Source organism: Columba livia, chromosome 3, assembly GCF_036013475.1.
Source record: "Columba livia isolate bColLiv1 breed racing homer chromosome 3, bColLiv1.pat.W.v2, whole genome shotgun sequence".
NCBI classification, from domain to species: Eukaryota; Metazoa; Chordata; class Aves; order Columbiformes; family Columbidae; genus Columba; species Columba livia.
The window spans coordinates 120877519-120894276 of NC_088604.1; the positions used below are offsets into that span (position 1 = coordinate 120877519).

Here is a 16758-nt window from a genome sequence, read left to right on the forward strand (position 1 = left end):
TCGAGTCCAGCCGTTAACCTCGCACTGCCAGCTTTATTATTTTAACTTCATCATTATTTAGTATTTATTATTTTATACATCGACCCCCGAGGGGCTGCGCTGGCCCGGCCAATGGGGTGAGGGAGGAGGTGTGGCCTCCCGGCGGAAGCGGGCGCGATTGGTGGGGCGAGGCGCCCAATGGGAAGACGGTGCGCATGCGTGGCCAATTTGAATCGGCGGCGGTTGGGGCGGCCGGGGATGGAGCTGGAGGGCATCGTGCGGTGAGGGGCCGGGGACATGGGGCACCGGAGGGGCCGGGAGGGCGGCAGGGCAGGGCAGGGCAGGGGAGGGGAGGGGAGCGGGGGCGCAGACCGGGCCCTCAGAGCGGTTTGTGCCGGGGGTTTGGAGCTATGGGGATTTGGAGCTATGGGGGTTTGGGGCTGCAGGATTTGGGACTGTGGGATTTGGGGCTGCGGGATTTGGGACTGTGGGATTTGGGGCTGCGGGGATGTTCCACATCCCCCTCGGCCCAGCCTGACCCGCCCTGTGCCCCGCAGGAGCTATGAGATGCAGATACAGAACTACCAAGGGCCGGACCCGCTGGACCCGTGGGACAGGTGAGTGCACCCGACATCTGGAATATTGTGTCCAGTTGTGGCCCCTTGGTTCCAGCAGGACAGGGAACTGCTGGAGAGAGTCCAGCGCAGCCACCAAGATGCTGAAGGGAGTGAAGCATCTCCTGTGTGAGGAAAGGCTGAGGGAGCTGGGGCTCTGGAGCTGGACAAGAGGACACTGAGGGGTGATTCACTAATGATTATAAATATATAAAGGGGGAGTGTCAGGAGGATGGAGCCAGGCTCTTCTGGTGACAACCAGTGGTAGGACAAGGGGTAGTGGGTATAAACTGGAACATGGGAGGTTCCATTTAAATATGAGAAGAAACTTGTTGGGGGTGAGGGTGGCAGAGCCTGGCCCAGGCTGCCCAGGGGGGTTGTGGAGTCTCCTTCTGTGCAGACATTCCAACCCCCTGGACACCTTCCTGTGTAACCTCATCTGGGTGTTCCTGCTCCATGGGGGGATTGCACTGGATGGGCTTTCCAGGTCCCTTCCAACCCCTGACAGTCTGTGGTTCTGTGGGTGCTGCTGCCGGTGCTCGTCGGGGTTGGAACCTGTCGGGGTGTGTTTCAGGTACGTGCGGTGGGTGGAAGGATGTCTGTCCCCTGAAGAGAAGCAAATCCGCCTGCCCGGGCTCCTGGAGCAGCTGGTGAAGGTGTTCCTGAGCGATCAGAGGTACCACCAGGACCCCAGATTTGTGAACTGCTGCGTTAAGCTGGTAGGTATTTGCTTTTTGAGGAGTTAAGTTCTCCTAAAAAAACCCTAAAGCTCTCCCACCATCCTGTAGCTGTATGACTGCAAAGAGCTGCGGGAGGAAAAGGAGCCCGCAGGGTGTGGAATTTGGATGTGTGTCTTCCCCCAGGAGCTCTGAGTGCTTTTTCGTATTGTTGAAGGACAACATAATTTTTTAAGCTGTGTTATCAAGCTGTTTAGCTTTTGAGAGGTATCTTCCAGCTGGTTTTATCTTTAGAAAATAATGCTTTTATGCAATAGTAAATAAGAAATTGTTATTGTTTTTATTTTTGCCTGGAACTTCCTTGGATGTTTGTGAAAGCACTGATGGCTTTTGCATGTTATTCTACGCAGGCAGAGTTCATCGCTCCTCCCGGCCAGTATTTCAGCTACCTGTATGGCCAGGGAATTGGTGCAAAGACGTCAGACCTCTACGTGGCTTGGGCGCAGCATCTCGCCAGCGAAGGCAACGTGCAGGCTGCAGGAGCCGTCCTGCAGAAGGGGCTGCACAACCAGGCGCAGCCACGAGAGACGCTGGAGCAGCTGTGCTGGTAATTCTGACGCCTCTTTCACTCATTTTGCTGTTCAGGTAGCGTGCGGTTCATTTTATTGTGTGCACATGCCCTGTGCTGTAGGAGAGACAGACCAGTGATTGTTGTTGTGAAAGGTCAGTATAAGCTTAACAGTACTGTTTTGTTGTTTAGTGTTGGATGCTTTGGAGGGTGTATTGAGAAAAATTGTAGTGGAGCATCTTCAGTGAATTAGGGCCCAGAAAGAAAATCCCTTAATTAATTGCTTCCTTGTCAAATCTCTGTTAAGTAGATCCAAATGATACAGATGCACAGCCTGGCCGGCTTCAGGCAGCCTTGAGTGTCCTGTACCTAACCTGAGTGGTTTAGTGTTGCATTGCGATGCTTGATGACCGTACAAAGGAATCAAAGGTTCCTGGGAGGTGGGGAGGGTTGAGGGACAGGTGACTTAATGATAATTGATATTTCTTGCAATTTAGCTGGCTGCAGAACGCCGGTCCACGGAATTCTCCTTTGCAAGGTGAGGCTAAAGATAACCTGCCTGGGAGCTGGAGCTCCATTAGATGAATCCTTCACCTCCATCAGTGGGTTTTGTTTTCTGGCCATATTTAAGACTCTTAAGAGGAGTGTATTCAAAATGAGGTATTACCTTTCCAACACTTACAGCTAATAGAAATTCATAAATGAGCAAACAATTTCTGCTCACTAATGCAAACGTGTATTGTCTGCCCCAGGTGGTGCTGTTATCAAACCCCTCCAGACTTCGCATGCTGCCAACCAAATGCCTCCTCAAAAAGATGTTTCCAATCTTAATGACCCGGGGTGCGCTTCTAAAAACCAGGTACAGACACCCCCTGTTTGGGCAGCTCTGGTGTCCTTCTGGGCTGCACTCTCCACAGCTGCATCTGTCTCAGTTTCCTGGCATCTTGTTCATCTTCTGCTTGTGTTGCGCTCTTTCTGATCTGTTCTTGCCATGCTCGTGGTCTGAATTTTCGCCTCTTCTGTTAGAATTAAATATTAGGGGCTTCCCAGTTGCTGGTCTTGTCAAAATGTGTGGAATGTATATTGAAATTCTTTCTTTTTTAATTGTTTTTATTTCCCCTGTCCTGCTTTAGGGTCCCGATTGTGCTGCTACTCAGTCCTGTTCTGGTGGAAAAGAAGAAGTGTAAGTATTTGGGATGTTTTTAAAGTCACGCTGGGAAAATTAACAGGCTCCCAAAATAAATCCAATAAACTCGAACAGAGCTTTTCCTTGTTTGTCCTCCCAGGCTGTATGTTACGTACATCTCCAAATCTGAAGTCCTTCCTAAACCATCGTCAACCGCTGTCGAATGCGAGCAGATTGCCATGTACGATAAAAACCTGCTCGTGTGCGAAGGCTTCGAACTGTCGTTTGAGGAGCTGAGAGCCAAGAGATACTTCCAGAAACACGAGCGCCTCAAGAAATGGCGAGAATGGGGTATTCTTCTCATCTACCTGTTTCTCGTTTTCTTGGGAAATTAGTATTTGCTTGCGTTAATTTGTTTTTCCAAGCTCTATTGAAGCCTGAACACTTGCTCAGTGAGCATCTCCGCACAAGCAGAGTGGGGAGATGATGGCTGCGCTGGTCTCAGGGCAGTTTGTAATTAATGGAAATGCCTTTGTTTGCTGAACGAGGACATTTTGGAGGAAAAGTAGGTGGGCTTTCAAATAGAGTCTTAAGCAAAACCAAAGCGGAGTGCTGATAAAGAGCAACCGCTCAGCAGTGGGTTAATTGCGTATCTGACCATTTATAGGAGGGGAAAAAAGTTGCCAGGGGATATTGCTGGACAAAAGAAATAGTTGTCTCACTTGGTAAAGGAATAAATGGATAAACTAGTCAGTGGAACAGGGAGAGATTCAGTGAGAAGGTGCTAATGCATTTGAGTCTGGATTATTCTATTTTTAAAACCAGTAGTTCTATATGATCGTTCCCAGCAGGGACATTTGGACACCAATCAACTCTTTAACTCAACACCTTTGTGTAATCCTTAGGTGAAGAAGAGAGAGAATCCACCAGGAAGAAGGAGTCGGCTCTGCTGGAGCTGCAGGCCCTGCAGCAGAAGCTGGACCAGCTCACCAAAAGCCTGGAGGAAACGGGGCTGAAACCAGCAACTGAGCCAAAGAGGACGGCGGTGAGTCTGTCCTGCCATCGGCCTCAATTATCTCACCGTACTTTAGGCAGTTTGTTAACCAGATCTGGAAGCTCAGGCTGCCATACCTGACTAGTGTAGAATCGGCCATAACTTTAAATACTTGATGAAACACATTTTAATTGTTAAACCCAAAAGTTTGTTGTTGCTTCCCTACGATTTAGCGTCGAAAACTGCGTCGAAAACTTGAAATATGAAAGTTCTCTTACGTATGAAAAACTGTTCTAGTTAAGGGAAAATGGCCATGACTACACTTGTGTTGGGGGTTTTTGAGTGCAAAACACTCGTGTTTTTGAGCATAAAGTAACTTTCCTCACCTCGACAGGCGCACCCACAGGCAGCACCCGGCGCAGCGCTCCAGCACAGCTGGATGGCGCCTTGTCGAAGCCAAGATGTGCAGGACGCCCGAGCCCTGGTGCCAGATGTTCTTCAATCGAGTGCTTCGGCATCCGCCGCTCTGGTGCTGCCGCCGGGGAGACCCGCTGGCCAGCGGCTGAGATCAACACCCCTGCGGGAGCCACCGTGTGGGACGGGGGCAGCCAAAACTCAGCCCGAGCTCGGGGAACTCCGGAACAGCGAGTTACACCCTCCGGTCGATGTTTCAGCTCAGGAACCCGCACACGCTGGCTCAGCTCTGAACTGGAGCACTGGAGAACAGTACGTATGAACAGCCCAATTCTTGCCCTCCTTAAAAAAACCCACTGAAATAGCCCATTGGAAACCAATAGTTAGACATAGATCAAACTTGCATAATTTACAGCCCCCGTTTCACTTTTTAATTCCTTGCACCCTGTGTTTTATTTGTAATAACTAAAAGGAAATTCAGAGTGTAACTGAAGCAGTTGTTCGGCATTGCTGTCCCCAGCGAGCTTGGAATAAACAGCAGGGTGCGCTTAGTTCATGCAGATCCTCCGCATTAATTCCATGTTGGCCATGAAGGTCTCCAGAGGAGAAGAAGAAACACTTTATCTTCTGTGCTCTTGCTTGTGTGACTTGGCTAATACAGGAAACAAAATTGAGGGACGGAGGAGGAAACGTGGGTTGGCAGAACGAGCACGGCTGCGTAGGCTCGGCCAACACGAGGAGATGGAACCAGTTGTCTCTTGCTCATATAATGGGGTCACTTGGAGGCAAACCGGGTCTGAGAAGAGGGTTTGATGCCAGGATTTGACCCTTTTGGAAGGACTCTGCTGCCTTTTGGGTTTTATACCTATAGCGACTGTATGAGAAGCTTTCTGGGGGCAGGCTCTAATGATACCGTAGAGGATCGCTTGGTTCAGCTGTGTGACTATAAAGAGTAATTCATGGCAATCAAAGTAGGGTCGCTGTCTGTCTGTCTGTGTGTTCCAGAGTGGGAAAAGCCTCCTTGCTGCTCGAGTGTCTCACTGCTGAGTCCCAACCCGGCGCTGGAATTTAAATCACAGCTTTTGTTTCAAGCTCACGTTCTTGATCTTTCTTTTGCAGGCACCCGAAGCAGAGATCCGCTGGGCCGACTGCTTCTGCCGACCCCAAAGAAGGTAATAAGCCAAGCTTTGGTACAGACTGATGCTGTTGGTGTGACTGTTACCTTTGGCCTTTCCTAACCGCATCCCTGCATGTTTGGGCGATGTCTCTATATCGACGGAGCCAAAATCTGCTCTCCCAAAATTCTGGGTTGTCATTCTGCTGCTCCCCTTGTTTACTTCTCTCACATTTCAGTAGCTACCCAAATGCTAAAAAAAACAATCCCAGGCTTCTCCAGCGATGATCTCGCTGTTCCCGTTTCTAGCAGCTCGAGTTGGAAACTCTTCCTTCGTGTCGAGGGTTTCGGTTGCAGGGTGACAATAAAACCCTGGCAGGTGTATTGTTAACCTCCTCTCCCCCCTTCCCACTCAGGACAGGCGATTGGGAGGGAAAGAAGGACAGAGAGAAGAGAGTTGGAAAAGTTTAAAATGTTTTACTAATGCTACCAATAAGAATAGAGAAAATAATACAAAATACACAAAACCAATCTTGAAAGTCTCAGCAACTGCAGAGCCGGCACTTGAAGTCCTGGACTGGACTCTGCAGCCAACCGGAGCTGGATTCAGTCTGTCACTAGGCCTCGGGACGACTCGCAAGGTCCTCTCCTAATGTCAGCCATAGGGAAAAGAAGGAAAAGGGACAAGATCCTTGTGATCTCCCACTTTTATATGAAGTATTCACTTGAATGGGATGTTATACACAGTTGGTCAGTCTCTTGGTCACCTGTTTCTCGTTGCCCCTCCATCCATGCTTATCAATAACCTCGCATTCCATTGCTATGATTACCAAAGCACGTATCTGGTTCTCCAGGAAAATGCAGCTGACAGGCAAAATCCACTAAAAGAGAAACTTGTTCTTTAGCAAAACCAGGACCCTTCGCCTCTGGCCACGCTTCCCAAGCCACCCCGAACACCTCGCTGGGCGCGGCGACGCCGGCGGCGCCGTTCCGAGTGCAGCCCTCGCCCACCGTTCACACCAAGGAAGCGCTGGGTAAGCGCCCCCGCACGCCGAGCCCCCCCAGTCCTTCACACGCACTGGAAACTGTAGGCATCGCCTCTCAAAGTCCTCCAAGGGCAATGGCAATGGGAGTTCTGATGTGCAGTGATAATATCCTGGTGCTGTTTAATCCCTTTTGTACTCTCCTGCCATGTTCTGTTCCTTTGATAGTAAGTCTAACATGTAGCAACCTGCCACTATATATATATATATATAAATATAATCTATAAAAAGAAAAAACAATCTTGCAGTATTTACTAGTTTTCCAAATATCTCTGAAGATAAAGCAGAATTACTGCTTTAGGAAAACTTGAAATCTCATCTTAGAGAGAATAAAACAAACCAAAGGCCATGGCGCCAACAACGATACATTGGCCAGGTTGGATCTTCTGCGTTTATTCCGTTGTCTGGGGTATTTAAATGCAATACGAAGGCATAATTGGTTATTGGCATTTGAAGAATTATGAGAATATTATAACTAATTGACATTTAGTTTGACTGCTATGTAATGGCAGAGCCTCTGAAAATAAAATAAATAAAACCCGTAGGATTTATTTCTTTCCTTTTTCGTAGGATTTCTCATGGATATGTTTCAAATACCCATCTTGCCCGAATCATCTCCTCTTGAAGAAAGCGAGGAGCAATTTGAAGTCTTTTGCAGAAAAGGTGGTACATGATATCCTTTTTATTTCCCATTTACCTGTCCCAGCAGTTCCGCTAATTCGGAGATGAGGAGTTGTTGGAGTAGGCGTGAAAAAGCAGCTTCTTTCCTGATAATTTACTGACAAGTTCTAAATGTTGATGAGAAAGGCAGAAGCGCTTTACTGTTAACAAGCCTATAAATGTGCGTGTTGAACCTCTTGCCTCTCTGTAGGGACTTCTCTGGTGTTTAAACCCTGACTTTACATTTTATTTTGAAGATCCCGATGGAAGCCTGGAAAGCAATGTCTTTGCCCCTGTTGTGCCCGCATTTTCCATCTTTGAAGACGAGAATGAGAAAGAGAATGGCGGGTAAGGAGGGAAAAAGCAACAGCTTGTTCCTTTGAGCTGCTGCAGCTTCTCTGGGTATCTGCAAATCTTTAAAAGAAGAATTGTAAAACAAAACGACGAGTCATTGTTAGGATCGTGTGCCTGGGAAGGTTTCTGGGGAAGAGCTGTTCTGAAGTACCTGTGTTGTCAGGATCCCGCAGCATAAAAACAAGGCAGAAGAGCCCAGAGCTATTGGAGAACGTCCCTGGCCTGACTGCACAGCAAGTACAGAAGTGAGTGTTTGGTCCTGTTGCAGAAAGAAGCCTTGAAAACGGGGGCTGTAGTTACCGGGGTATCTCTTTGGGGGAGGAAAGACAGGTTCTAATAACCACCTGACAGTTTTCATAGCCAGGGAGATGCACAAAACTTCGTTCTGCTTGGATGTAAGTAATGACTAATGAGAGGGGCTATTTCACGCCGCTATGGCAATTTTTTAGTCTATTATTATTGCCAACATTCCAGTCTGATACACAACTGTGTAAACCTGCAATTTAGGTTAGATTGCCATTCCTTTCTTTTCCTAATATTGTAACTTCACACGTGCAGACTCAAGGTGATGGAAACTGCCCGCGGAGGCTGCTGGTAGGATACAGCACAGCTCTGTAGGGACAGTTTTGATGGCTTGGTTTTAAATCTTTCTGTTTTTTTCCCTGCCTAGGTAGAAACAGGGGCACCGGACTTCTGGAGGGACGATTATACAGTGTGGAACGCGCGAAGTAACGAGACGTTGGCTCCCAGCACGACCAACACCAGAGACTTTGCACGAGCTGCCCAGCTTGCATCAACGCCGCTTACTTACCTGGCGGCACATCCGCGGCAAGCTTTGGAGGACAAAGGTAAAGCAATGAATATTTTGGGTCTAATTTGGAGCTGCGTAACTCCATTTAATTAGTGGAGTAAGAGAAAGCGGGGAGGGACGAGAGAGGCTTTGGCTGTGCTGTCGGTCCTCTGTTCTGAATGGTTCCAAGGGGTTGTAAATAGTCAAAAACTTGACTGAAATCTCAGCGCCACCTTCATCTGGGGGCACCTTTCTGCTTGTCCATGCCTCTAGCCCGGAATATACGCCCTAACTAAACCAAGCTGTTGTCTTACCTATTTTAAAATGGGCTTGTTCAGTTCTAGCTCTTGTGATACCTTATACCTTGTGATACCTTAGCAACTTCCACAGCTGCAGCGCGACTGAACCTTCTAGTCTCAGTAAGAACACTCTAAACGTGCTTTCCTTTGGGGAAAACAAACCTTTGCTCTTGTCGCTGTTCCCTTTGCGCAGCCCGTGGGGATGACTTGCCGCAGGTGGATCTGGCGTTCCCTGAAGAGCTGCACAATCAGACCAGAGCGAAGAAGCCACGGTACGTTGTGACTTGCTGAGATTTCCAAGCCCTGAGATTTCCCAAACAGGCACGGCTGCTCTGCTGCTCTTCATTTACATTTCCACTAAGCTGGAGCTGAGGTGCTGGGGTCAGACTGATGCTGCTCAGCACGTCTTGGCACTTTGAGGGGATAAATGGACCTGGGTATGGTGATAATACCCTGGAAATTCTCCTACGGTTTAAGTTTTCTGAACATATTTAAATTAAAAGTCTCAATGGCTGTGTGTGTAAAACTACTGCTTGCTTTGCAATCTTGGCTGAACTTGATGGCCAATTAGCTTGAAAGGTATTAGACTATGGATAGCATGATATGAACAAGTCTTACTTCTTAGGAAATATCCATTTGATTCATCTCAATATTGGTTGTGGCTGAAGTGCAGACATCTGGCATGTTTTTACTTACTGAAGATGCGAAAGTACCGTGGCAGTACCGTCAATTAGTAATATTTTGTTTTAAATACGTAGTCCTGCCCTTGAACACATCACAGAACAAGGAAGCGGCATCCAAGGAGTTGCTACGGCTGCTTCTCAAAGGTTACAAGAGCAGGCTGCCACCAGCAGGACGGAATATTCCTCGTCTGTTGGAGCGGACAAAACCGTCGCACCTACAGGTACCAATGTTGACGCTCTTTGAAGTATAAGCTTGTGTTACCTTTTTGAAATGACCCTTTTAATCTAGCTTAACTATTTCTCTTCCTTCCCTGAAGTCCTCGTGGAGAACCCTTGGGATAAAGACTTGATTCGCAAATTCTTATCAGAGCTTCCTAAACCGCTCCACACCTCCGCCAACTACTTTGAATGGAAATCTCCTCTGCCGCCCATCAGACCGAGGGCGGAACTCCCCCTGGGTAAGAGCCACTTCAAACATTGTGCTTTAAAGCTTTTCCCGAAGCTTTTCTGGGGACGTCTGGAGTATTTTTCTGATTCGGTTTCCTTGCGGGTGTATCCAAACCTCAGATCCGTGTGGCGGTGTCACTCGTGTGGGGTCTGCGAGCAGGACTTAACGTTGTTAATCTCTCAAAGGCTCCAGCTCGTTCCACGTGGACTGCCTGCTGGGACAGGGAGCTTTTGCTCAAGTCTACCAGGCTTCCCTTCTGGATGCGAGGAACCCGAGAAACAACCAGAAAGTCATATTCAAGGTAAGTGCTGGTGATCCCAGAGCGCTCTGCTGGAGAATTCGTGGCTCTTGTAGTAATGACCCAAACCCTGGGTGGACTCTGCTGAGGTTTTTCTATTTATAAATATGAAGCTGAGCACATTTTTTTGAGCATCAGATATAACGGTGGGGAAGGAATCAGAAGGGTTTACCCATTTTCGAGCTCATAAGCCTTCTCTCTTATACAAAGTGTCTGTTGCCAGCAGAAACATCAATGCTGCAGAAAGTCTGATGCTTTCAAATAACACAAGAGAGCGTGTAAGCCAGAAGGGGATTGTGGCGTGTAATTGATTAATCATTGAGTGTATTGACCTGAGTTTAATTACTGTAGATATCAGTATTTTATTTAGTCAAGAGGAAAAATGCCTAATCTGCCATTAAAAAACAACCCAAAAAACTGTAATGCTAATATCTTCTCCTAGTAAATGAAGTTTTTGGCTGCAGGTGCAGAAGCCTGCCAGCCCGTGGGAGTTCTACATCGCGACACAGCTGGTGGAACGGCTCAGTCCCAGCACTCGCCACCTCTACATCCACTTTTACTCTGCTCATTTCTTTCAAAACGGGAGCATTTTGGTGGGCGAGCTCTACAACTACGGAACGTTGCTGGTAGGTGCGATCGGCTCCTGCTCCAAAGATCTATATTCTTTGGAGTGCTGTTATATGTCAGATGTCTCCTCTCCCCTCTGGAATTCCCCAGGGGATGTATCCTGTGCTGATCCGCAATCCATGTCGTGTTGTTTCTGCGTAGCTGAGGGTTTTCCCTGCCTTTGTTTTCTTTACAGAATGCCATAAACATTTACAAAAAGCTTCCTGAGAAGGTGATGCCTCAAGCACTTGTCATCTATTTTGCTGTAAAAATTCTTTATATGGTGGAAGAGCTCCACAGCTGCAAGATAATTCACGGTGACATTAAACCCGATAATTTCATACTTGGAGAAAGGCAAGTATTTCCCTTTGCTGCCTGAACTGCCAGCCTATCATATCACAGATGTGACGCTTACATGGTCGCTTCATGTCGTCATGGTTGAAGGTTTCTGGACAACGATACGTGTGACATCGATGGTCTCTCTCACGGCTTGACGCTCATCGACTTGGGGCAGAGCATAGACATGAAACTTTTTCCCGAAGGGACGGCGTTTACTGCCAAGTGTGAGACCTCTGGGTTCCAGTGTATCGAGATGCTGACTCAGAAACCCTGGAACTACCAGGTACGAGTGCGCCCAGCCAGCCTGAACGCCTGGAGCACGTATACAAATGGTAGACTTTAGCAGCAGAGCTTCACATTCAGCTTGTTGACTCCTCAGCGTGTTTTTCGGTGTCTCGACGCATTTCTCATATGAAACTCATGTATCCTTTGTTTAGACAGACTACTTTGGCATCGCAGCGACGGTGTACTGCATGCTCTTCGGCACCTACATGCAAGTGAAGAATGACAATGGTGTCTGGAAGCCCGAGGGAACCTTCAGAAGGTTGGTGTCCACTCTTTTCCAAACCTTCACAGAATCCCAGAATGTCTGGGATTGGGGGGGACCTGGAAAGCTCATCCAGTGCAACCCCCCATGGAGCAGGAACACCCAGATGAGGTTACACAGGAAGGTGTCCAGGCGGGTTGGAATGTCTGCACAGAAGGAGACTCCACAACCCCCTGGGCAGCCTGGGCCAGGCTCTGCCACCCTCACCCCCAACAAGTTTCTTCTCAAATCTAAGTGGAACCTTTTGTTTGTGTTCCAGTTTGTACCCATTACCCCTTGTCCTATCACTGGTTGTCACTGAGAAGAGCCTGGCTCCATCCTCCTGACACTCTTTATATATCTGTAAACATGAATGAGGTCACCCTTGTCTAGAAGCATCGTTAGCACCATGTTTGTTAGAGGTCACCCTGGTTCATTAAGCAGCGTGCCACAGCCGCGTCTGCAGCCGCTCCAGCCTGTAACGGAGCAGGGAGCTCGTAAACATGAGATACAGTATTTTAACAGCTTGAATTTAGATTGTTTTGGCTGCGTTTTTGTTCCTCGCAGGCTTCCCAACGCCGAGCTGTGGAAGCAGTTCTTCGAGAGGCTGCTGAACATCCCCAGCTGCCGCAGCCTGCCCTCCTTGGGCGCCCTGCGCAAGGAGCTCAAGGACCTGTTCTGCAAGTCCTACGCCAAGGAGGTGAAGTTCTTTCGGAACAGGCTCGTCGTGCTGCTCATCGAAAACAAGCGCTCACGGAAATGAGCGCAGTTTGCACGCTTGCTGCTGTGAAATCTTTTTGTAATAACTTCATTTCTAAATAAACGTTCTTGGGGTGCACTTTGGGAATGATGACGTGTGTTTTTCCCTGTTTTTGTGGGAAAAACAAAAATGACAGTGAAATGAGTTGTTAATTTAGCTTGTCCAGTTTGGGTGGCATTGCCTCTCCTGCTCTTTCTCACAGGAGCTGGGAGAGTTCTCAGGTGAGATGTAGATGAGACCGGCCTGCAGTCACACTTGCTGCTTTTGTGAAATTCACAACACAATTATTAAAGACGGGCTGGAAACCAAGGGGCAAATCTCTCTCCTTTACTAGAATCAAAAGGGTTGTTTTCTGTTTGTTATGAGCTTTCATTTTCCTTTACTGTGGCAAAATATTGTGGCAACCCTCTGGGGAAAGTGCCAGCAGAGCATTCCTTTAAAAGTGCCTCTATTCCTTTTTAATCTATTTTTACATTTCTTAATTACAGTGGCCAAATCCTTGTTGCCTACGCAAGTCCCTCACTCGAGTTTGCAGGAGCTGGGCTGGACGTTCTAGCTCTTTAGTCATTTTTGTTTCAGCAGCCGAGCCTGGGGACAGGTCAGGGCATTAATCTCGTTTCTGGATCCATCCACAGGAGGGAGACAAACAACAGCCTTTCCTAAACCTCTGCCTCGCTTGATTTCAGCGCTATTTTTCCTCTGGCTAATTCCTCTCTGTTTCCCCTTTATTGCAGCCTGATTTGGTCTCCATAGCATATATATATATGTATATATATATTTCTTCATCTCATAATGTGGCGTCATACAAAAAAGCACTTTATGGAGCGGCGTATGACACATTATGCACACACTGAAATTTTTACCTGTGTCTTTGCCCCTAATTAATGTCGATTTCCCTCTGCCCCACCTGGGGTAGTGGTTTTTTTGGCAGCAGCGGTACAGATGTGTCCCCGCCAGCTGTGCCGCCAGCCGGGCAGGACTCTAAATGTCAGCAGAGGAGCCGGCGTGGGTGTAGGAGTTTCACATTTTTGCTTGTGATCGCCTTGATTTTATCATTCTGGGCTGGTAGTTTTGTTATGAATTATTGTAGCTGGTGGGGATGGCTACAGGGATGCGGGCGCGGGGTTGGGTTCGGGCTGCTCACACCCTGTTATTTTTCATTAAATGGCCTTAAAAATAAGCCCCTTTGCCAGGGACCCACTCCTGCTGCCCCACGCACAAGCATCCCGAGGGGGAGCAGGAGGGATGAGGGTAAAACCATCCAGGGGTGCGATGGCCGCGGGAACAAATCCACCAAGAGACAACTCCTATTTTCTAACCGATTTTAATCCCAGATGCTAAAAAAGAGCTTCAAGAAAGGAGAAACAAAAAAAAGCCCAACCCAAGAAGCAAAGCCCCAGCTGGCGACGCTGATATTTCCTCCGCGGCGGGCGCCGAATCCACGCTGATGAAGATCTCGAGGTATCCCCAGAGTCGCCCTTTAGAGATAACTCATCTCGGGGCCCCCGCCGCCCACGCGGAGAGGAGAGATTTCCTGGCGCGTGGGCGGCTCGCCTGCTCCTCTGCACTAAGCCCGGCTTTGCTCGCTGTTCGCCCTTCACCTCGGCAGCCGGGCTCTGGGCTTTGCTCTGCCGGTGACAACCCGTCCGACACGTGTCCCATGGCACAGCCCTTGCTGCCGCCAACGTCTCCCAAACAACGCCAAACTTCTGATTTTTACTTTCTTAAGGCGCTAAAAACAATAAGTGGAGGTTGCTGAAAGTTGCAGACACCTCGCTAATTACTTAGACGCACGCTAACGACACAGCGGTCCTGGTTCCAGTGGTGGTGAGGGATTCATGTCACCTATTAGGGACAATAACTTCACCCCGTTTGAAATGCCCATTAACCGGGTAACAAATTAACTGGGACCAGCAGCGAATTGAAGTGATGGCTCCAGGGATGCCCCAGGGGCCACTCAGGTCACGAGGGGACAGTTCTCAGCCACTGCTGAGGGACCGTCCCTTGGTCCATCACCATGTCCCCATCATCATGTCCGCATCACCACGTCCTCATCGCCATGTCCCCATCACCACTGCAGAGGACTGAAGAACAGTGACATTCTGTGTAGAGATGGTTTAGACTTGACAATACAGGTCCCTTCCTACTCAAGATATTCTATGAATTTGTGATACATATATGTAGATATGTTATTAAAAGGAAACAACCTTATTTATATATATAGAACCTTTGCATGTTCGCCGTAGGCACTAGGGACACGGAGCAAGCTGCTGGAGGAGTCACGGCTCTGTTTTGGTTTGGGTTTCTTATAAAATCAGTGGCTCAATGCTCCCCTGGGATGCAGAGAACCCGGCTCTGGTCCCTGCCCAGCATGAGGGATGTGGACCCAAGGGACGGGGAAGGTGATGCCTGATCCCTCCAGCACAGTCACCCCTCATCTGGGCAGGGCTTTGGGGTTTTTTGGGCGCTGACGATGTCACCTGCAGGTGCACGTCCCACGGCTGCTCTCACCACATCTGTGCACAGCTGCCAGCGCCGGCTGCCATAACCCACGTGTGCCCCCGGCTTGTCCCGCTCTGCTGGGCAGCCTGGCCACCCCTGACCCCTTCCTCCCATCCCCGGCCAGGAAAACCTCCTCTTCCTCCTCTGTCCTTCCCCGGTGGCACCTCGGGGGTGCCTGGGGGCTGCGGCTGCTCCCGGCGCTCGCTGTGCAGCCCGCGCGGTGAGCGCGGTGGTAAAGGTCAGGCTCCAAGCGCGGCTCACAGCAAGATTTAAGGCATGTGGCTTCAACTTGATTTTATCAGCCAGTGCTGAGTGAAATAACATTTATCACAATGGCTCGGAGGAGAAGAAGAAGTTGTCACTTTTTTTTCCGTTGGTGTGTTGTATAATTGAAAAAGGGTTTAGTGAGAAGCTGCATTGTCGGGGGGGTGTTTTGGGCGGGATTTTTTCCTGCGATACGGGGTGTTTTCAGCTCGCTGGGGCTGTGCTGGCAGCAACTCCCTTCCTCCATCCCTCCTCCTGCACCCTTCCCAGGGGAGGGACTCTTTGTTGGGACAGAGTGGGGGGGCTGGCTGGGGGATACAGCCGTCGCTGGGGGACTGGGATGCCACGGGGGCACGGGGTCCCCACATCCCCATTATCCACCCCTCTCCACCCCCCATATAATTCTTTCTCCCTTCTAATTTCCACCTGGGTGATGAGAAGGTGCCCTACGGCTGGTGGCATCTCTGCAACACAGATGCTGACAGGTCCCCATGGAGCTTTGCTAATTGGCTGTTAGCGCTTGCTGGTGCAGCAGGATGAGGGCTGCGATGTGGCATCCCCATCCCAGTGTCCCAGAGGGGCTGGGGGTGGATGCTGCAATGTGGCATCGCCGACCCAGTGTCCCCGAGGGGCTGGGGGTGGATGCTACGATGTGGCATCCCCGACCCGGTGTCCCTAAGGGGCTGGGGATGGATGCTGCGATGTGGCATTGCCTACCTGGTGTCCCCAAGGGGCTGGGGATGGATGCTGCAATGTGACATCCCTGACCCGGTGTCCCCGAGGGGCTGGGAATGGATGCTGCAATGTGGCATCCCTGACCCGGTGTCCCTGAGGGGCTGGGGATGGATGCTGCGATGTGGCATCCCCGACCCGGTGTCCCCGAGGGGCTGGATGCTGCTGCGGGGACCAAAGTGACAGCAGTGAGAGGAGGGTTTGCTACCTCCCCTCCTCTGCATCCGTGTCCACTGACAAGCACTGTGCCAAAAATTAGGTGACCTTTGGGATGTGGCTTTGCTGCAAATACCTCTGAGATGGTTCACAACAATAGGAACGAGGATGAAGTCGAAACAGATTTGTTCCAGGAGGCTGGTGCTGTGATTCATGGGGGAAAAATGCCCTCGAAGAAAGGTGGGGGGAAGCCAACAGCCCTCCAAAAAATCATGGGCACACGTGAGCCCTGCAAATGCACCAAAATCGCCAGCTTAAATTGAGGTGTTTGAAAGGACGGTCTGTTCTCGCACAACACTTTCCCATCACCTTGCTGCTCACATGAGCCACCCACACAGAAACCAAAATGAACGAGGAGGAGAAAACAGACGCAGCATCTGCCTGGCAGCCCCCCTGCTCCTGCAGGTGACCCCCCTCGCTCTGCCACCTCCTCGTGGGTCCCTCCGGGATGCCCCACAGTCCCCAATGAAGGGACAAAGCCTCGGGTGGCTCCTGGATCCAAAGGGAACCGGTGACTGTGCAGCCAAACTGGTTGGAGGGACCGTGCAGCCTTTCCCTTCTGCTGCGGGTCCCTGCCTTCCAATTTTTCCCTAATGAACTTCCCAAATTACTTTTTCCTGCACAAACAACACCCACAGGCCCTTTTCCTTCCCATCCTGTTGGAGCGGCACGAAGGGCATGTGGATACGGACACCGGAGCTGTCTGGAGGGAGGCCAGGGGTGCTCTGGCAGCCGAGTACAATCAGTGCGTT

General features: G+C 49.7%; 1 protein-coding gene across 2 annotated transcripts; it reads left to right on the forward strand.

The window, feature by feature from the left end:
• Positions 1-165: 165 nt before the first annotated feature.
• BUB1 (BUB1 mitotic checkpoint serine/threonine kinase) lies at positions 166-12370 on the forward strand. 2 transcript variants are annotated; one of them, XM_021280399.2, is made up of 25 exons: positions 166-260; positions 537-596; positions 1168-1312; positions 1681-1877; positions 2336-2376; positions 2591-2697; positions 2972-3021; positions 3125-3315; positions 3870-4009; positions 4353-4684; positions 5492-5544; positions 6392-6520; positions 7100-7192; positions 7447-7537; positions 7707-7788; positions 8214-8391; positions 8826-8904; positions 9391-9536; positions 9633-9773; positions 9949-10064; positions 10526-10687; positions 10864-11021; positions 11112-11289; positions 11444-11550; positions 12100-12370. In XM_021280399.2, the coding sequence occupies exons 1-25, from the start codon at positions 178-180 to the stop codon at positions 12293-12295; spliced, it is 3255 nt and encodes a 1084-aa protein (XP_021136074.2). In that variant the 5' UTR covers positions 166-177; the 3' UTR covers positions 12296-12370. The 2 variants fall into 2 exon arrangements, with proteins under 2 accessions (XP_021136074.2, XP_064916039.1); XM_065059967.1 differs by having other exon boundaries at positions 188-260; positions 9391-9535; positions 9629-9773.
• Positions 12371-16758: the final 4388 nt, after the last annotated feature.

Bases quoted from the DNA above. Each gene is read 5' to 3' on its own strand.
- BUB1 (XM_021280399.2), top strand. From the start codon at position 178: ATGGGAAGACGGTGCGCATGCGTGGCCAATTTGAATCGGCGGCGGTTG. The intron at 7,789-8,213 runs GTGAGTGTTTGG...TTCCCTGCCTAG, and splicing joins ACTGCACAGCAAGTACAGAA to GTAGAAACAGGGGCACCGGA. The intron at 8,905-9,390 runs GTACGTTGTGAC...TTAAATACGTAG, and splicing joins ACCAGAGCGAAGAAGCCACG to TCCTGCCCTTGAACACATCA.